We start from the raw sequence: 22,476 nt of genomic DNA on the forward strand, positions 1-22,476 counted from the left end.
GGCCAAAAGAACTCTTCAATAGAAGAATCATATTATTTTTAAGCGTCCAACTCTTGATTTCAGTTCAGGTCATGATCTCAAGGGTCATGAGATGGAGCCCTGTATCAGGCTCTGAGCTCAGCAGGGAATCAATCTGCTTGAGATTCTCTCTCTCCCCCTTTTCTTTTGGCCCTTCCCCATCAAATAGGCACACACATGGGCACACTCTCTCTCTAAAATAATGAAATAAATCTTTAAAAGAATACTATAACCAATAGGGGCACCTGGGTGGCTCAGTGGGTTAAAGCCTCTGCCTTCAGCTCAGGTCATGGTCTCAGAGTCCCGGGATCGGACCCCACGTTGGGCTTTCTGCTCAGCAGGGAGCCTGCTTCCCCTTCTCTCTCTGCCTGCCTCTCTGCCTACTTGTGATCTCTCTCTCTGTCGAAATAAATAAATAAAATTCCTAGAAATGACCTATCAAGATTGAATCATGAAAAAAAAAATAGAAAAACCTGAACAAACCAATAATGAGTAAAGAGTTCAAATCAGTTATCAGTTAAAAACCTCCCAACATAGAAAATCCAGGATCAGATGGCTTCACAGATCAATTCTACCAAACACCTCTGGAATACTTAATGCTAATTCTTTTCAATCTCTTCCAAAAAACTGAATAGGAAGAAAAACTTCCAAACTCATTTTATGAGGCCAGAATTATCCTAATACCAAAGTCGGACCAAGATACCAAAAGAAAAGAAAACTATATGCTAATGTAATTTTGACCTGAAGAACAGGCCTGATGAACATAAATATAGTAATTCTCAATAAAACACTAGCAAACCAATTTCAATGGCACATTAAAAGGATCATACATCATGATCAATTAAGATTTATCACTAAGAATCAAGGATGTTTGAACATATGTAATTCAATAAATGTGATGCATCACATTAACAAAGTGAAGGATTAAAAATAATATGACATCCCTGAATTTCAAAAGCAATTCAATAATACTAGAGGACTTCAATGCCCTACTAATACTAATAACATTGGATAGATCAATCAGAAAAAATATTAGGGAGAAAATAGCAGGCCTGAATAAAACAACAGACCAAATGGACCTTAAAGACATATATGGAATTTTATGTCCAACAGGAACAAAATACACACTCTTCTCAAGCACACATGGAACATTCTCCAGAATAAAACATATCTTGGTTCCACAAAGCAAGTCTTATGAAATTTAAGGGAATTGAAATAATATCTAATACCTTTTCCATACACAATGGTATAAAACCTCGAGGGAAAAAAATGAAAAATTCACAAAATATGCAACTTAACACCATACTCCTTAAAAAACCAATGGACCAATGAAGAAAAAAGAAAAAGGAAATCAGAGATGTATCTTAAAATAAACAATAATAAAAACAAAAATATATATATACCAAAACATAGGGACACATAAAAAGCAGTTCTAAGAGGTAAGTTTACAGCAATAAATCTATATTTTAAAAATCTCAAATAACCTAACTTTATCCCTAAAGGAATTAAAAAAGGAAAACAAACAAAGCCCCAAGTTAGTAGAAAGAAATAACAAAAGTCAGAGCAGAAATAAACAAAACAGAGACCAAAGAGACAAAGGGGGAAAAAAAAATCAATTAAACCAAGAATTGGGTTTGAAAAAATAAATAAAATGGCAAACCATTAGCTAGGCTAACCAAGAAAGAGAGAGCGGAAGCAATAAAATAAAATTTTGGAAAAAAGAGGAGACACTAAAATTGGCACCATAGAAATACAAAGTATCGTAAGAGGCTACTATAACAATTATCTACCTACAAACTGCATAATACTTTAGAAGAAATGGATAAATTCTTAGAAAAAGACAACCTATCAAGACTGAATCACAAAGAAAGAGAAAACTTGAACAAATCAAACACAAGAGACTGAATTTATTATCAAACCTCCTAACAAAGAAAAGGACCTGAAATAGATGGTTCACAGGTGAATTCTATGAAATAGTTAAAGGATTAATGTTACTCTTTCTCAATTCTTCCAAAAATTAAAAAGGAGGGAACACTCCTAAACTCATTTTATAATGCTAGTTTTACCCTGATACCAAAGACAAATAAGGAAAGAAACGAGAAAAGAAAATTACAGGCCAATATCTCTGATGAATATAGATGCAAACATTCTCAACAAAATACACAACAGAGGGGCACCTGGGTGAGTCAGTGCGTTAAAGCCTCTGCCTTTGGCTCAGGTCATGATCTCAGGGACCTGGGATCCAGCATCAGGCTCTCTGCTCAGCAGGGAGACTGCTTCTCCCCTCTCTCTCTGCCTGCCTTTCTGTCTACTTGTGATCTCTGTCAAATAAATAAATACAATCTTAAAAAAAAAACACACACACAACAAATTCAACAGCACATTAAAAGTATCATGTACCATAATCAAGTGAGAGTTATTCCTGGGATGCAAGGATGATTCGACACACGGGAATCAATAAAAGTAATATACTCCATTAATATAAATAGGGGTAAAATTCATATAATCACCTAAAGTGACAAAATCCAACACACTTTCATAACAAAATCTCTCAACAGCTTGGGCATAGAACAAACATATATCAATATAATAAAAACTACATATGACAAGCCTAAACTAACAATTTTCAATAGGGAAAAGCTGAAATCTTTACCTATCAGATCAAAAACAAGACAAAGTTGTCCATTCTTACCACTCCTATTTAACATTAGAAGTCCTAGCCAGAGCAATTAGGCAAGAAAAAAGAATTAAAAGGCATCCAAACCAGAAAGAAAGAAAGAAAGAAAACTGTGGGAGAAATGAAAAAATGTTGGTCAAGGGTATGAATTTTCAGCTATGAAATATATCAGTCTGGGGATCTAATGTATAATATGATGACTGAAATAATGTATTGGTTTCTTGAAACTTTCTTACTAAATGTTGCTATGTAAAGCGTGCTAACCTTATTGTAATCATTTCACAATTATATGAAATCATTACATTGTACACCTTAAACTTATACAATGTTATATGTCAATTATATCTCAATAAAGTTTGGGGGGAAATTTGAAAGATAAAAACATATTCTTACTCCAGTCTTGTGAATATCTGCCATTTACTTTGTTCAGGAGTTTCTTTTTTCATTAAGATTCCAGTTAATTGTCTGGGTACAGGGCAATTACTCAGGAATTCTTTAAATACTTTCAATAAAGAGAGATTGGTTGATTGTAACAATAACTGAATTGCAAAGGAACAGCAGACTTTACCAGAAGATAGTGAAGAGAATTTAGCTAACAACAACAACAGAAACTATCTAATTTCTTGACCTCATGTGAGGTATAGTGTTAGAAAATAAGACCTAGGTGTTATATGCAATTGATGAATGACTGGACTCTACATCTGAAACTAATAATGTGCTATATGTTGGCTAATTAAATTTAAATTTAAAAAAAGAAAAGAAAAGAAGACCTTAAGAGGGTTGCTTCAAATGTATGTTGATTGCAGAAATATCTCAGTGAGTACAAGTCAGGAGAGAAGAACCATCAGGCATTAAATACATGAGAGTCCTGGAAATGACAGATTACCGAATACACTGCAGTGTAAGAAGTGTCCAATGTGCTTGTATATAATATAATGATATAATATAATATACTGATAAGATATTGACATATTTTGCATCTCTTTGAAACAAGTATTTCAAGAAATTTAATGCTGAGCTACTATAAAATAGATTGCCTCTTACCTTGCAATCTAGTGTACAGCATTCCCCAGAACCACATTGTTTACCCTTTTTCATTAGACATATTCTAGCATCACAGCAGTCTTTATGTGTACAATTCTGTAAACAAAGAGACAAATTCAAATGATATCTTCTTTCACATACGTAATGATAATTGTCTTTTAAGAAACTTACCAATTTCATCTGAATTGCCAAATTCATTTACATAAAGTTGTTTTTAATATTCTTTAAACATACATAGGATGTATAGTAAATAATGTACCCTCTTTCATTCCCAATACTGGGAATTTCTTTTTTCTTTCATTTCTCCATCAGCCCAACAAGAAGTTTATCAAGTATATGATTCTTTCCAAAGCCCTGGCTTTCATTTTCATTGATTTTCATTCTCTGATCTCTATCTCATTGATTTCTACCTATATCTTTATCATTATTTCCTTCTATTTACTTTAGATTTAACTTAGACTAATATTTTAGTTACCTTAAGTAGCATCCTAAATAATTGATTAGACCTATCTTCTTCTCTAATATAAGCATTTATAGCTTTAAATTTTCCTTATAACACTGTTTTAACTGAATCTCATAGATTTTGATGTTATGTTTAAATTTGCATACTGTGAAAAATATATCCTAAAATTGTTTTTGTAATTTTTCTTTGAGCTAAGGGCCATTTAGAAGTAGTAGTTTAATTTCCAAATATTTGGGGGCTTTTCAAGTTATTTTATTATTCTTGGTTTCTGATTGAATTTTCAACACAAAATAAATGCATTGAGATTTATTTCATGCCTCAAATATTCTATCCTGATTAATATTCCAAGTTCTCTTGAAAGGAATTTTTATATTTAGGTTGTTAAACATGGTAGCCTATAAATATCATTATATTAAGGTGATTGGTGGTATTGTTCAGGTCTTCCATATCCCTAATGATTTTTGGTCTAGTTGTTCTATCAGTTACTGAGAGATGTGAAATAAATCTCAAATATGATAGATTTGCCAGTTTCTCCCTTTAGTTCTGCCAGGGATTGCCTCATAAATTTTAAAGACTTAATATGTGTGTATATATGTAAATATATTTGTATAAATTTTCATATATTTATTATTGTTATATCCTCCTATGTATTTATCCTTTTTTATTTTGAAGTATTATATCTTTATTTTATATATCAGCATAGTCACTATAGCTCCCTTGTATTTACTTTTTGCCTGTTATATCCTTTTCCATTCCATTATTTTTGTATGATACAAATTAAAATGTGTTAAAATGTTAAAATGTGATTTTAGAATGTGATTTAGCATGAGATTATTTCTCAGTTTTTATTTAGTCTGACAACCTTGGCCTTTTGATTAGAGTGTCTGGCCTCTTTATATTTAATGTAATTAACATGTATTTCAATTTGTTATTTTGCTGTTTGTTTCTATTTATCTCATCTTGTTTTTGTTCCTCAATTCTTCCCTTCTTGTCTTATTTTTTGTTGATGAAATACGTTTAGTATTTAGCAAATAAATCCTCTATTGCCTTTTGTAGTTAAAATCTCTGCATACTTTTTCAATATTTGCTCTAGGATTTATAATAAGTATCTTTAAGACTATAATCTACTTAAAGTTAATACTGATTTTCTTCAGGTAAATTATAGAAATGTTGCAACAACTTATTTTAATGTACCCTTCCATATTTCATGCTGTTGTTGTTATAGTAGATATACACATGTATAGTAGATATACACATGTAGATATACACATATATATACACACAGAAGTGTGTATATGTGCATATGTATGCATATTTGTATTTATATGCATATGTATATGCACCAACAAACACATACATACCCATACATATATATGTGTACATAATATATACACATGTAAATATACATTTATATGTTCATATATGTATTATGTATATATGAATGCATAGTGAATAAGTATATGTATTTACATATCTGTGCATGTATACAATGTTGTTTGTAAAATTAAGAGCAGAAAAGTAAAAGCATACATATAATTATTTATATCCCTTCACATATTTACCAATTCCTGTGTTCATCCTCTTATAGATCAGACTGATCACCTACTGTACTGGTCCTTCAGTCTAAAACATTTTAAGTTCTTAAGATTTTCTGTAGTGCAAGCTTACTATGACATATTTTCTCTGCTTCTGCTTAACTGACAATAACTTTATGTATTTCCATTTTAAAGAAGAATATCTTTGAATATAGATAGCTTGGTTCTTGACTTTTTTTTTTTTTTGAAAGAGGGACTGCTGGACCACGCATGACCTGAGCCCCAGCCGAAAGCAGATGCTCAATGACCCAGCCACCCAGGAGTCCTGGTTCTTGACTTTCTTTCCTTCAGCTCTTTTAGTTTGTCATTTCAAAGTCTACTGACCTCCATTATTGGTTATAAGAAATCAGCTATATTTTGTATCATTGTATCATGTACCTAATGTGTCTTTCTTTAGGCTGAAATTAAGTTTTCTTTTTATCTTGGGACTTTGAGAGGTTTTATTGATCTGTGTATAGAAGTGTGTTTTTTTGTGTGTCTATCTGCTTATGATTATAATGCTGAGCATCTTGGGTCTGTAAGTAAATGTTTTCCTTCAAATCTGGAAAATAATCAGCATTATTTTTGCAGATTTTTTTTCTTCCACCTACTCTCTCTTTTCTTTATCTTTAAATCCAATTACACCTACATTTGGTACTTAATATTTCATCTCAGGTATCTAAGGTTTTGATATTTTTCTTCAACTCTTTTTCTCTCTGTCCATAGAGTATATGTTCTTATTGTTTCACTGATCAAGTTCATTGATTATTCTGCTTTTGTTCAAGTTCATTGATTCTTCTGCTTCTGTTTTGTTTCATTTATTACTTTTCACTTGTAGACTTTAAATTTATATTTTTTATGCTTAACATATATCTGTTGATATTCTCTAGCTGCTCACTCACTAGGATAATTTTTCCTTAAATTATTTGAGCATGATTTCCTTTAATGCTCCTAATATATTCAAAATAACTACTGTGAAGTCTTTTGTCTGCTAAATACAATATCTTGGATTTTTCAGAATCAATCCCTTAACTGCTTATTTTCCTAAATATGGTTCACATTTTCTGTAATAATTCTCTGTCTAGTAAATTTTTGGTTAGTAAGTTAAACATTATAGATACAATGATATAATGCCTGTATTCAGCTATCTTTCTGGATGCTTTTTTTCCCCCCTATAGGGAATTAAGTAACCTGGATATAAACTGTAAGCTTTATCTCCCCTATAGTGTGCCATAGTTATTTCTACTCAACTTATATGTCTTCAAACCTCTGAGTTTTTAGCCTGATTCCCTGGTGTAATGTGACATTCAGCCAAGGATTTAGGTAGAGAAGCACTTAGATTTCAGAGTACAAACTATGTGTAATTTCTTTGTTTCTTAAGATTCCTCTTTAATTTCCAGTTGCAGTCCCAGTCTCAAACTCACAGGGCTCACCTGGTACACCTGTGTCTTTCAAGGGTCTCACCCTACATTTTTTGCCGTATAGGGTATGTCTAGGCCGTGCATATTTTAGCAGTCAGCCAAATGTGTTTAAAATTTATCATCAGATTTTAGGTTTTACCACTTTCACAATTCTTTCAGGGTTTTCCCCTTAAATTTCCAGTGGTTCTCATCTCTGAAATCTGTTCTCTTTCACATTGAATCAGTAGAGCTGCAGTTTTCCACAGCTATTTAATTCTGCCACAGCTGTGGAGTTAGAGGGACACTCTTATGCTAGAAAGATATAAACTCACAATCCTTATTAATTGCAGCTGCAATTTTTCAAGAGTAAACTCTCCTCTGGCTCTTCTTTTAAATATTCTCCATTATATATAGATATAACATATATTTTTATGTTATAAAATATATTTATAACATATAAATTATATTATATTTAATATATATTATATATAATATATAAATTATATTTATATATTATGTATGAATAATATATATTGTATGTAATATATTGTATATAACATATAAATTATTATATACATAATATATCTATATATAAGTGTTTATATGTATAACATTTATAATATAATATATAGTCTGTTACATATCTTTGTATATTGTTTATTTTAATAATATATATTAATTTTTTAATAATGTTTCATATTTTACAATTGCTATCTCTTGAGAGTTTCCATGTGACTACTTTACTTTATTGTCAATAGCTCCTCTATCATCTTTCATCTTTCTTTTGGTTTGATCTTAGTTCTACATTTTTGTATTTTCTGCAGGTGATAGATATTTTAAAAAACACTTTTAATTGGCATCACCTGTCAACAGAAAACATTTCACTTTATATAGCAAGCAATGCATTTTGCTGTTTCACTGGTAATAGTCTGTTGCCTTTAGATTTTCCTGTTTTTGTTACTGCTTGTTGTTAAAGGTATATTTCTTTAGCTCCTTAGAACACCTTTGTGGTAAATAATTATGAGTTTGGAGCTGACACTCCAAATAGATACACTAAAGAATGTCAGAAGGCAATCTCTGAAGTTAAACGTTATCTAAAAGGCTTTTGCTGTCCACTTCAAAAAATAGCAAAATTAGGAAACTTAAAGGCTTCCATCTTCCCCAAAGGTCTTTTTCAAATTTATTGTTCTGAAAGACAAAGTCTCACCTTTTTTAGCTATTATACAGATATAGACACATACTTTTTTATCTATAAACACATACATAAAAGATGAAAAAATTTCTACTAACCTCTATAATGCCACAATCACACTCTTCACCATGTTCCAATTTTCCATTGCCACATACTTTCCTTTGTGCTTCTTTATAAACTGGCATTTCAGGAAGGATTTTCTGAAGACATTCAAAGCCAGCTTGTGAAGCTAAGTATTTAAAGTCATCCAAACTACAGGTGCTAAACTCCTTTACACCCCCAGACTGCCTAAAATATTTTAAAAATGGATACGACAAAAATTATTGCTGTATATCTCTGCATTTCTGCTAATGTATGGGTTTTGAAAAGAGATTTAAAAAGAATTATGGAAAAAATAAGCACATTTAAAAAAATATTCATTGCATTGCAAAACATACTAATGATTTACCATACTTTTTAAATTTTACCAAGAAAATTCTTGTTATAAAAATATCTAAAATCTTTTTAGAGCATTCTATCCTGTTTTAAACAAGACCTATTATTTATCTGTCTTATGAACTTCATTAAATCTTTAGACATGGAACTGTGTTTATTTTATTTACTTTCCCAATGCCATACCATTGAATATTAAGTTTTTTAAGCCTCAATATTTAACATATTTTGTATTTTTATACAATAAAATTCTTTTAATGACAATATAAACGTGTTTATATTATTTTAATAATACATTTTAGGGCTTTTGTTCATAATTATGTTCATAATTGAACATTTGAAATAAAAACCTGTTGTTTGACACTAAAGAAATACAAAGAATTATAAGAGAATATTATGAGCAATTATATGCCAAGAAATTAGGCAGTATGGAAGAAATGGATTCATTCCTAGAAATATATAAACTACCAAAACTAAAACAGAAAGAAATAGACAACCTAAACAGACCCACAACCAGCAAAGAAATAGAATCAGTAATCAAAGGATAAAATGAAATAATGAGAAAATATACTAGCTGATCTGGTCACTGTTTACAACATAATTACTGAGCATTCTCCTAGGCAAAATATATGTAGTAAAAAGTAGACCAAGTGCCTGGTAGGGACAAAAAGCCCGAACATCAGGCAAAAAAATATATGAAACACTGGAATGGTGAAATGATGGGGAAAACCAACATAATATACAAGGGAATAAAAGATACTACTTTGGAAGAAAAGACACTTATTAAAGAAAGAAATTATAGTTCACATCATACTTTTCATGAAAAACTGAACGTTTTCCCCTTAAGACTGGGAACAAGACAAAGATATCCACTCTCACATCAATAAAGTTATTGAAATTATTCCAAATTCAATTACATACAAATAGATGAAATGGAAAAATAAAAGTGTTCTTCATGGATGACAAAATTTTGTTTAGAGAAATTCTTAACGAATCAACAAATAGAATTGGAAAATTCTAATGAGTTTAGCAAGTTTTTACCACACAAAATCAATATACAAAAATGAATTATACTTTCATGACTATGAATTATGCTTTTATGTATTTTTTAACCAATCCATTTTTTAATTTTTAAATTCTTTTCTTTCTAAGAGAGAGAAAGCAGGGGAGGGGCAGAGGGAGAAGAAGAGAGAGAATTATGTTTTTAATATAATTTTTAAAATTTAAATTCAAGTAATTTACCATGTAGTGTGTTGTTTCAGGGATAGAATTTAGTAATTCATCAATTGCATATAACACCCAGTCCTCATTCCATCAAGTTCCCTTCTTAATGCCCATCACCAGTTGCCCCATCCTTCTACTCACTGCCCCTCAAGCAATCCTCAGTTTTTTCTCTATAGATAAGAGTCTCTTATGGTTTGCCTCTTTTTTATCTTATTTTAATTTTTTTTCTTTCCTTCCCCTATGTTCATCTGTTTTGCTTCTTAAATTCCATATATGAGTGAAATCATATATTTGTCTTTCTCTGACTGATGTATTTCACTTAGCCTAATACCCTCTAGTTCCATTCATGTACTTGAAAATGGCAAGATTTCATTCTTTTGATGACTAATATTCCACTATATATATATATATATATACCATATCCTCTTTATCCATTCATCTATTGATGGACATCTGGGCTCTTTCCATATTCTGGCTATTTGGACATTGCTGCTATAAACATTGGGGTGCATGCCTCCCTTCAAATCACTATTTTTATATCCTTTTGATAAATACCTTATAGTGCAGTTGCTGAGTAGTAGGGTAATTCTATTTTTAAATTTTTGAGAAACTTCCATACTGCCTTCTAGAGTGCCTGTGCCATTTGCATTCCCACCAACACTGTAAGAAGGTTCCCCTTTCCCTGCATCCTCAATGACATCCTGACATGTTAATTTTAGCCATTCTGACAGGTTTGAGTTGGTATCTTGTGGTTTTGATTTATATTTCCCTGATTCTAAGTGAGGTGCAGCATTTTTTTATGTCCATTGGTCATTTGTATGTTTTCTTTGGAGAAATGCCTGTTCATATCTTCTGCCCATTTCTTGACTGGATATTTTGTTTTTGGGGTGTTCTTTGATAAATTCCTTATAGATTTTGGATATTAGCCCTTTATCTTATAAGACATTTGCAAATATCTTCTTCCATTTGGTAGGTTGTCTTAGTTTTGTCAACAGTTCCTTTGATGTGCAAAAGCTTTTTATCTCAATGGAGTCCCCATTTTGAATTTTGCTTTTGCTTCCCTTGCCTTTGGAGACATGTCTGTTAAGAAGTTGCTGCAGCCAAGGTCAAATAAGTTGCTGCATGTGTTCTCCTCTAGGATCTTAATGGATTCCTGTCTCACATTTAGGTCTTTCATCCATTTTGAGTCAATTTTTGTGTATAGTGTAAGAAAATGGTCCAGTTTCACTCTTCTGCATGTGGCTGTCCAATTTTGCCAACACAAATTTTGAAGAGACTGTCTTCTTTCCATTGGATCTTTTTCCTGTTTTTTTGTTTCCTGTTGAAGAGTAGTTGACCATAGAGTTGAGGGTCTATACTGGGTTCTCTATTCTCTTCCATTGATCTATGTCTGTCTTGTGCCAGGGTCATACTGTCTTGATGATTACAGCTTTGTAATACAGCTTGAAGTCTGGAATTGTGATGCCTCCAGCTGTGTTTTTCTTTTTCAGCATAACTGTGGCTATTCAGGGTCTTTTCTGGTTGTACACAAATTTTAGGATTGTTTGTTCTGGCTCTGTGAAAATGCTGGTTTTGTTTTGATAGAGACTGCATTGAGCATGTAGATTGCTTTAGGTAGTATAGAACTTTAATAGTATTTGTTTTTCCAATCCATGAGCATGGGATGTTTTTCCATTTTTTGTGTGTCTTCCTCAATTTCTTTCATAAGTGTTTTACAGTTTTCAGAGTACAGATCCTTTATCTCTTTGGTTAGGTCCATTCCTAGGTATCTTATGGTTTTTGATATAATTATAAATGAGATCAATTCTTTGATTTCTTGTTCTTCTTCCTCATTCTTAGTATATTGAAATTCAAGTAATTTCTGTGCATTGATTTTGTATCTTGCCACTTTGCTGAATTCCTGCATGAGTTCTAGTAATTTTTGATGGAGTCTTTCAGGTTTTATAAGTTTAATTATGGTAAGTCATGGTATTGACCTGTTTTTGCTAACTTTGAGAGGAGTTCTCTGTGCCTCCTAGATTTGAATGCCTGTTTCCCTCAAAAGATTAGGGATTTGTTCAAATAAACCTTCTGTCCTTTGTTGCCCCCCCCCCACTCTTTTAGTACTCCTATGATATGATATCATCACTTTATGGAATTTTGAGTTTCCTAAGTCTAACTCCATGATCTAATAGTTTTCTCTACCCTCTCTTTTCAGCTTCATTATTTTCTATAATTTTATCTTCTATGTCAATGACTCACTCTTCTGCTTCATCCATACTTGTGTTTATGGCCCCACTTGGGACTACATCTTGGTTAGCATTTTTTTTTTTAATTTCCAGCATAACAGTATTCATTATTTTTGCACAACACCCCGTGCTCCATGCAATCCGTGCCCTCTATAATACCCACCACCTGGTACCCCAACCTCCCACCCCCCGTCCCTTCAAAACCCTCAGATTGTTTTTCAGAGTCCATAGTCTCTCATGGTTCACCTCCCCTTCCAATTTCCCCCAACTCCCTTCTCCACTCTAAGTCTCCATGTCCTCCATGCTATTTGTTATGCTCCACAAATAAGTGAAACCATATGATAATTGACTCTCTCTGCTTGACTTATTTCACTATCATATGATCTCCCTGATATGAGGAATTGGTTAGCATTTTTAATTTTGGTCTGTTCTTTTACCTCTATAGTAAGGAATTCTTTAGTGTCTTCTATGTTGTTTACAACAGCTAGTATCCATATAAATGTTGTTTTAAATTATAGTTCAGATATCTTATATCTGTATTGGTTAAATCTCTGACGAGTTCTACCTCATGCTCTTTCTTTTGGGATGAATTCCACCATCTCATCATTTTGTCCAGAAAAGAAAAAAAAAAAAGAGGAAAAAGAACAAAAAATAATAACAGCAAAGTAAAACAAAAAAGGGGGGAAGAAAAAAAAAACAAAAAAAGAAAAAATACTGAGTGTGTCTTTTGGTCTGCTTGTTAACTATGTCCCAAAATAAAAAAAAAATAATAAATAAATTAAATTAAACAAAAAAAGTATGCATATGTAAATATAAATATTAATAAATAATAAAAGATTTTAAAAGGAGTTGGAAAATATAATAAATGAAAATAACAATAAAGGAATAAAAAGAAAAAGAAAGCTACATCCTATTTTCCCTCGAGCTAAAGCTTGCAGCACTCTGTGTTTAATAACTTTGCGGCATGCTAATTGGTGGTGCTGGTCTTCTGGGGGAGAGGCCTGCTATGCTGATTCTCAAGGTGACTTGTTTCTGTGGGAATGTGTCCCCAGGGCACAAGGGGGCTGCAGGACTAGGTGTATGTGGTCATAGCCTTCATTAGATGGTGCTGTGTTGTTTTTTTTTTTCCCTGAAGGCTTTCAGCACTGATGGTCAGGATAAAAATTGCTGTGCCCTGCTCTCTAGCCTCTGAGCTGAAATTTTGCACCCCTACTCTTCAGTGAACCCCCATAGAAGAGCAATAGGTCATCCTACTTGTGTCCTCTGTTTCCATCTGAACCTTATGCTCATGTTTCCCATGTCCAAGCCATTTTATCTCAGGCCTGTGACTAAGTTTCAAAACTCCAAATTTCAGGATGTTGCAAAGATGGCAGAGGAGTAGGGAACTCTACTTCAATCAGTCTCCTGAACTGAGCTGGATATCTACCAGACTACTCTGAACACCCATATCACCCAAATCAAACTGAGATGCAAGAAGATATATCTGGACCTCTACAAACAGAGTATCTCCAGCAGTTGACTCACGGTATGAAGCAGGGAGCCATGATTCTGCAGGCAGATATCAGAAGATAAATGAAAGGGGGAGGGAGCCTCCAGGTTCCTGTGCTGTGGGAGCACAAACCCTCCCATGCTGGGGACCAGGTACAGACTCCTGAACCAGTAGTGACAGGGCCCCTCAGATTGAAACCTGGAGCTGCAGGGGCATGCGTGTGAACTGGCGGTGGCTGGCAGTTTTAAAAGCACAAAGTACAGAGATGTGCCTTGACCTGGGAGCAACAGCTGGGAGTGCTGCTATGGGGCATACAACCCAGGATGCTGCAGTTTTTAGCAGCACAGACAGTAACAGAGACAGTGTAGCCAGGAAAGTTCACTGAAGAACAGACTGTGATCTCTCTGTTCTGAGGCAAAGGTCTGGATATGGTCACTTCTGCTTTGACTCTTGGAAGAGACAGGGAAATCTGCCAGAGAACAAAAGGCTCCAAAACTGCTTTTCACTGAGCCCGTCCCTCACCACAGGGACAGGGCAATTCTGCCCAAACAGGGTTGCCTGAGTAATAATGTGGCAGGCTGCATTCCCCTAAAAGACAGGCTGGAAGAACAAGAGGCCAACAACCTTAAGGTCCCTACAAAACTCATCTTGCATTTTGCTTGGGGTATGGTCAACAATTTGGATTCTGTGCATTCCCTCAACCACCCCTCAACAGAACAACTAAGAGGAGGAACCCCAAAAATAGGAAAGACTCAGAGACTGTGACCTCTGACACAGAACTAATGGATATGGACATAACCAAGATGTTGGAAATAGAATTCAGGGTAACAGTTATGCAGACAATTGCTAGGATGGAGAAAACTATTAATGGCAACTTATATTCTCTAAGGGGCAGAACTTGAAAATGCTATCAGTGAGATCCAATCTAATCTAGATACTCTGACAGCTAGGGTAAATGAGACAGTAGAACGAATAGGTGATCTAGAAGAAAAACTGATTGAAAAGAAGGAGGCCTGGAACAAACAGCTTAGAACCCATGAAAACAGAATTCGAGAAATAAATGACACCATGAAACATTCCAATGTCAGAATTATTGGGATCCCTGAGGGGATGGAGAGAGAGATGACTAGAAGATATTTTTTACCAAACTGTAGCTGAGAATCTCTCTAATCAGGGGAATGAGACAAACATTTGTGTCCTAGAGGCAGAGAGGACCCCTGTCCAAGAGCAAGGGGAACAGACCAATGCCCTGGCATGTAATAGTAAAACTTGTAAATCTTAGAACCAAGGAAACCATCTTAATGGCATTTAGGGGGAGGAAACTCCTTACGTACAGAGGGAGGAATACCAGAATAATGTCAGACCTATCCACAGAGACCCGGGCAAGCCAAAAAAGGCTAGCAAAACATACTCAGTGTACTAAATGAGAAGAACATACAGCAAAGAATACTTTATCTAGCAAGGCTGTCATTCAGAATCATGGAGAGATACGGAGCTTCCAGGACGGGCAAAAACTGAAATATGTGACCACTAAGCTGGCCCTGCAAGAAATATTAAGGGGGGGGGTTCTATAAAAGGAGAAAGACCCCAAGAGTGATATAGAACTGAAATTTACAGATGCAATCTATAGAAACAAGGACTTCCCAGGCAACATGATGACAATAAATCATATCTTTCAATAATCACTCTCAACGTGAATGGTCTAAATGCTCCCAAAGTGGCACGGGGTTGCAGATTAGATAAAAAGACAGGACCCATCCATATGCTGAATCCAAGAGACTCATTCTGAACCTAAATATACATCCAGACTGAAAATGAAGGACTGGAGAACCATCCTTCATGGAAACGGACCTCAAAAGAAAGCTGGGTAGCAATCCTCATATCAGACAAATTAGATTTTAAGCTAAGACTGAAGTTAGACATACATACATATTTTTTATTTTTTTATCAACATATAATGTATTATTTGCCCCAGGAGTACAGGTCTGAATCGCCAGGTTTACACACTTCATAGTACTCACCATAGCACATGCCTTCCCCAATGTCCATAACCCAATGACCCTCTCCCTAGTTGCACCCCCTAGCAACCCTCAGTTTGTTTTGTGCGATTAAGAGTCTCTTATGGTTTGTCTCCCTCCCGATCCTATCTTGTTGCATTTATTCTTTTCCTATTCCTCAAACCCCAAGATTGCCTCTCAACTTCCTCATATCAGGGAGATCATATGATAATTGTCTGTCTCTGACTTATTTCACTAAGCATAATACCCTCTAGTTCCATCCACGTCATCGCAAATGGCAAGATTTCATTTCCTTTGATGGCTGCATAGTATTCTAGTGTGTGTGTGTGTGTGTGTGTGTGTGTGTGTGTGTACAGCACATCTTCTTTATCCATTCACCTGTTGATGGACATCTAGGTTCTTTCCATAGTTTGGCTATTGTGGACATTGCTGCCAAAAACATTCAGGCGCACGTGCCCCTTCGGATCACTACATTTGTATCTTTAGGGTAAATACCCAGTGGTGCAATTGCTGGGTCATACGGTAGCTCTATTTTCAACTTTTTGAGGAACCTCCATGCTCTTTTCCAGAGTGGTTGCACCAGTTTGCATTCCCACCAATGGTGTGGAGGGTTCCCCTTTCTCCACATCCTCACCAGCATCTGTCATTTCCTGATTTGTTAATTTTAGCCATTCTGACTGGTGTGAGGTGGTATCTCATTGTGGTTTTGATCTGTAGTTCCCTGATGCCGAGTGATGTGGAGCACTTTTTCATGTGTCTGTTGGCCATCTGGATGTCTTCTTTGCAGAAATGTCTGTTCATGTCTTCTTCCCATTTCTTGATTGGATTATTTGTTCTTTGGGTGTTGAGTTTGATAAGTTCTTTATAGATTTTGGATACTAGCCCTTTATCTGATATGTCGTTTGCAAATATCTTCTCCCATTTTGTCAGTTGTCTTAAAGGGTCTATCCAACAAGATCTAACAACTGTAAATATCTATGCCCACAACATGAGAGCAGCCAACTACATAAGGCAACTGTTAAACAGAATAATAAAAAAAATGTTGACAAGAATACATTAATTGTAAGGGATCTTAACACACCATTCTCAGCAATAGACAGATCATCCAAGCAGAAAATCAACAAAGAAACAAGAGTTCTGAAAGACACACTAGACCAGATGGACTTCATAGATATATCCAGAACATTTGACCCTAAAACAACAGAATACTCATTCTTCTCCAGTGCACATGGAACATTCTCAAGAATAGATCACATACTGGGTCACAAATAAGGTCGCAACTGATACAAAAAGATAGAGATTATTCCCTGCATATTCTCGGACCACAATTCTCTGAAACTGGAACTCAATCACAAGAAAAAGTTTGGAAGAAATTCAAACACTTGAAAGCTAAAGGCCATTCTGCTCAACAATGTTTGAGTCAACCAGGAAATTAAAGAATTAAAGAAATTAAACAATTCATGGAAACCAATGAGAATGAAAACACTTTGATCCAAAACCTATGCGATACAGTAAAGGCAGCCCTAAGAGGGAAATACATAGCCATCCTAGCCTCACTCAAAAAAATACAAAAATCCTGAGTATACAAACTATCTTTGCACCTGAAAGAACTGGAAAATCAACAACAAATTAAGCCTAGCCCATGTACGAGAAGGAAAATAATTAAAATTAGAGCAGAGATCAGTGAACTAGAAACCAGAAATACAGTAGAACACATCAACAAAACTAGAAGCTGGTTCTTTGAAAGAATTAATGAGATTGATAAACCACTGGCCGAACTTATCCAAAAGAAGAGAAAGAATCCAAATTAACAAAATTATGAATGAAAGGGGAGATATCATGATGAACACCAAGGAAATAGAAACAATCGTTAGAAATTTTTAATAACTATATGCTAATAAATTAAGCAACCTGGAAGAAATGGGTGCATTCCTGGAAACCTATAAACTGCCAAGACTGAAACAGGAAGAAATTGATAACCTGAATAGACCAATAGCCAGTAACAAGATTGAAGCAGTGATCAAAAACATCCCAAAAAACAAGAATCCCGAAACTGACGGATTCTACGGAAGAATTCTACCAAATATTCAAAGAAGAAATAATACCTATTCTCCTCCTGAAGCTGCCTCAAGAAAGAGAAACAGAAGGAAAACTTCCAGACTCATCCTATGAGGCAAACATTACCTTGATCCCAAAATCAAGGCAAAGAACCCATTAAAAAGGAAAAATTCAGACCAATATACCTAAGGAATATGGATGCCAAAATTCTCAACAAGATCCTAGCTAATAGGATCCAGCAGTACATTACAAGGATTATCTACCATGACCAAGAGGGATTTATCCCTGGGATGAAGAGCTGTTCAACACTCGCAAATCAATCAGTTTGATAGAACACATTAATAAGAGAAGAGAGAGAAATAATATGGTCCTCTCAATTGATGCAGAAAAAGCATTTGATAAAATACAGCATCCTTTCCTGATTAAAACTCTTCAGAGAATAGGGATACATTCCTCAATTTCATAAAACCCATCTATGAAAAACCCACAGCGAATATCATTTTCAGTGGGGAAAAGCTGAGAGCCTTTCTCTCAAGATCAGAAACATGAGAAGGACGCCCACTCTCACCACTATTGTTCAACATAGTACTAGAAGTCGTAGCCTCAGCGACCAGACAACAAAAAGAAATAAAAGGTATTCAAGCTGGCAAAGAAGAAGTCCAACTCTCTCTCTTCACAAATGACATGATACTTTATATGTAAAAATTCAATTCACACAATTCATACGGCAATTCAGTAATGTGGCAGGATACAAAATCAATGCACAGAAATGAGTTGCTTTCCCATATGCCAACTGTAGAAAGAGAAATTAAGTAATTAATTCCATTTACAATAGCACCAAAAACCATAAGGTACCTTGGAATAAACCTAGCCAAAGAGGTAAAAATCTATACTTGAGGAACTAAACACTCATGAAAGAAATTGAAGAAGACACAAAAAGATGGAAAGACATTCCATGCTCATGGATCAGAAGAATAAACACTGTTAAAATGTCTATGCTGCTCAGAGAAATCTGTACTTTCAATACTATTCCAATCAAGATACTATAGGCATTTTTCAAAGTGCTGGAACAAACTATCCTAAAATTTGTATGGAACCAGAAAAGACCCTGAATCACCAAGGAAATGTTGAAAAAAGAAAAACAAACCTAGGGGCATCACATTACCTGATTTCAAGATATATTATAAATCTGTGATCACCAAGACAGCATGGTACTGGCACAAAAACAGACACACAGACCAAAAGAACACAGTAGAGAGCCCAGATATGGACCCTCAACTCTATAGTCAAATAATCTTTGACAAAGCAGGAAAAAAATATCCAGTGAAAAAAAAGACAGTCTCTTCAATAAATGTTGCTGGGAACATTGGACAGCCACATGCAGAAGAATGAAACCCAACCATTCCCTTACACCATACACAAAGATAAACTCTAAATGGATGAAAGACCTCAATGTGAGGCAGGAATCCATCAAAATCCTAGAGGAGAACATAGGCAGTAACCTCTTCGACATTGGCCACAGCAGCTTCTTTCAAGACACGTCTCCAAAGGCAAAGGAAACAAAAGTAAAAATGAACTTTTGGGACTTCATCAAGATAAAAAGCTTCTGCACAGCAAAGGCAACAGTCAATAAAACAAATGAGCAACCCACAGAATGGGAGAAGATGTTTGCAAATGACACTACAGACAGATGGCTGATAATCAAGAACTTCTCAAACTCAACACCCCCAAAACAAATAATCAAGTCAAAAATTGGGCAGAGGACATGAACAAACATTTTTCCAAAGACGACATACAAATGGCTAACAGATACGTGAAAAAAATGATCATCATCATTAGCCATCACAGAAATTCAAATCAAAACCACACTGAGACACCATTTTACACCAGTTAGAATGGAAAAAATTGACAAGGCAAGAGATAACAAAGGTTGCAGAGGTTGTGGAGAAAGGGGAATCCTCTTACACTGTTGGTGGGAATGTAATTTGGTACAGCTACTTTGGAAAACAGTGTGGAGGTTCCTCAAAAAATTAAAAAATAGAGCTATCCTATGACCTAGCAATTGCACCATTTACCCCAAAGATACAGATGTAGTGAAAAGAAGGGCCACATGCTCCCCAATGTTCATAGTAACAATGTCCACAATGGGCAAACTGGAAAGAGCTGAGATGCCCTTCAATAGATGGGAGGATAAAGAAGATGTGCTCCATATATACAATGGGATATTACTCAGCCATCAGAAAGGATGAACATTCAACTTTTGAATCAGCATGAATGGGGCTGGAGGAGATTATGCTAAGTGAAATAAGTCAATTATCATATGGTTTCACTTATTTGTGAGGTATAAGAAATAGCATGGAGAACATTAGGAGAAGGAAGGGAAAAATGAAGGCGGGGGAGAGGAATTGGAGGGGGAGAAGAACCACGAGAGACTATGCACTCTGAGAAACAAACCGAGGGTTTTAGAGAGGATGGGGGTGAAGTGATGGGTTAGGCAGGTGATGGGTATTAAGGAGGGCACATATTGCATAGAGCCCTGGGTTTTATATGAAAACAATGAATCATGGAACACTACGTCAAAAACTACTGATGTACTGTATGATGACTAACATAATATAAAAAAGGGGAAAAAAAAAAACCTCCAAATTTCAGGGACTCCTGTGGTGTGGACCTGCACTGTTCTGCTTGTGGAGGGTCTCACCATGCTTGCTGGCCAATCCCAGGAAAGTGGTCATGTGACCATAAGGCAGTTCAGATTATAGCAGAAAGCCAACACGAAGACCAGCTGCTCTCCTCTGGCTTCCTGGCTCCCATGTCTGGAAATAGCACATCATCTTGGCACCACCCACCCTTCCTGTCACCCAGAGGATCCTCAGACCACGCTGTCACTCCTGGGATTCCACCCATCTTCACAACCTGAGCACATTTAAGCCAGGTACATTCTAGTTAGTAATAAACTTCCAAAGGTTCAGATTTTATGCTCTGCAGTTTCCAATACTTTGCAAAAGCACCCATAAGCAGGATCCTTCTCCACTCGTGAATCCACAGCTATATCTACCCCAAGAACTTATATACCTCCTATCTTCCAAAATGTGGTCACTTTTCTACTTAGAGGCTTGCAGATTTTTTTTCTCTCAGAACTCCAATTAATTTCTTGGGTATTCAGAATGATTTGGTAATTATCGAGCTATGTTTGAGGGATTAGACTATCTGAGGGTCCCCCTACTTCTCTGCCATCTTAACTCCTCCCCACAAACACACAATGACCCCTCCCCCAGAGAAAGAGAATCTTATGAGGCTCCACACCCAATGTATAATAGAACCAGAGTCAATCTCACAATCCTGAGATCATGACCCAAGCCAAAATCCAGAGTCAGATGCTTAACTAACTGAGCCACACAAGTCCCTTAATTTTTAAGTTCTTAACATTACAGAACTAAACTGAAATTTATTAAAGATCCACTTTTACATTTCTTATCAACAAACAAATAAAATTTATGAGCCAAAAACTCAAAACAAAACTAAAACAAGGAAAAGCTTATAAAACTAAATATGGATCCCAGCATCAACTGCTGAACAGAGAATGTGACTTTTTAAATTCTTGGCAGATGGTAAAGTTGTGTAGAAACTAAACACAAATTCTTTAAAGCCTGGAACCCCTGGCCAGAAATTACACAGTTGGATGATGGGAAAACTGCAGAAAGGGATTGTAAGTTAACTTACACTGTTCTGGCTTCACCTCACGTCCTTCTCAGGGTTAACCCCAGAATTGATTAGGTATTGGGGCAGACTAATACTGACAGAGGAACACAGTAATGTAAATTGCCTACCAGAAAAGACTTCCACTGAATTGGCAGTAGAGAAAATGAGCTAGCAATGAAAAATGCTATTCATAATAGTAAAAAAAAAAAAAAAAAAAAAAAGTAAAAAAAAATAGTAAAAAAAAAAAACTAAAAAAAATATCTAAGGATATATTTAACAAAACAAGAAATGTAAACTGTAAAAAAAAATACATTGTTGAGAAAAATTAAAGAAGACCCAAATCAATAAAGCTATATATCATATTCAAGTATCAAAATACTTGACATTGTTTAGATGGCTATTCTCCCATTATTGACCTATACAATTAAACAAGGGAATACTTAGAAAAATCTTAGCAGGAATTTTCATAAAAATTAGAAAGCCAATAATAAAATGCATATGAAAATTCAAAAGACCTAGAATAACCAAAACAATTATTGGAAAAATGAAAAATGTGAGGACTTAACAGCACTTCATTTCAAAACGCAGTATGAAGACACTGTAATAAAAACTGTATGCTTCCCCATAAGGGTAGACATATAGATTAATGATATAAAATAGCAATTACAATAAAAAATCCATACATTTCTGGTCAATTGATTTTTACAAAGTTGCCAAGACAATTAAGTGGGGGAAAGAATGCTCTTTTCAAAAAATTGCAAGGGATAACTGGAAATCCACATAGCAAAAATAAAAATGAACTTAAACATATATACAAAAATTAACCCACAGTGTATCATAAAACTGAATATAAGAGCTATTAAGCCATGATGCATAAAAAATTGATAAACTATACTTCATCAAAATTAAAACTTTTTCTCAAAGAAGGCACTATAAGGAAGAAATATTTGAAAATCA

At 34.8% G+C, this 22,476-nt stretch overlaps 1 protein-coding gene across 6 annotated transcripts in view; it reads right to left on the minus strand.

Annotated features, from left to right (window-relative positions):
• LOC116581924 (disintegrin and metalloproteinase domain-containing protein 5-like) overlaps positions 1-22,476 on the minus strand; it is a 139,829-nt gene that overhangs the window by 58,311 nt on the left and 59,042 nt on the right. For all 6 annotated transcript variants that reach the window (XM_032329264.1, XM_032329268.1, XM_032329265.1 and 3 more), the window contains 2 exons: positions 8,467-8,656; positions 3,740-3,835 (listed from right to left, as the gene is read on the minus strand). In XM_032329264.1, coding sequence (XP_032185155.1) covers positions 3,740-3,835; positions 8,467-8,656 — 286 coding nt within the window. The remainder of the gene's footprint in view (positions 1-3,739; positions 3,836-8,466; positions 8,657-22,476) is intronic.

The sequence above is a fragment of the Mustela erminea genome, chromosome 21, assembly GCF_009829155.1.
Source record: "Mustela erminea isolate mMusErm1 chromosome 21, mMusErm1.Pri, whole genome shotgun sequence".
NCBI classification, from domain to species: Eukaryota; Metazoa; Chordata; class Mammalia; order Carnivora; family Mustelidae; genus Mustela; species Mustela erminea.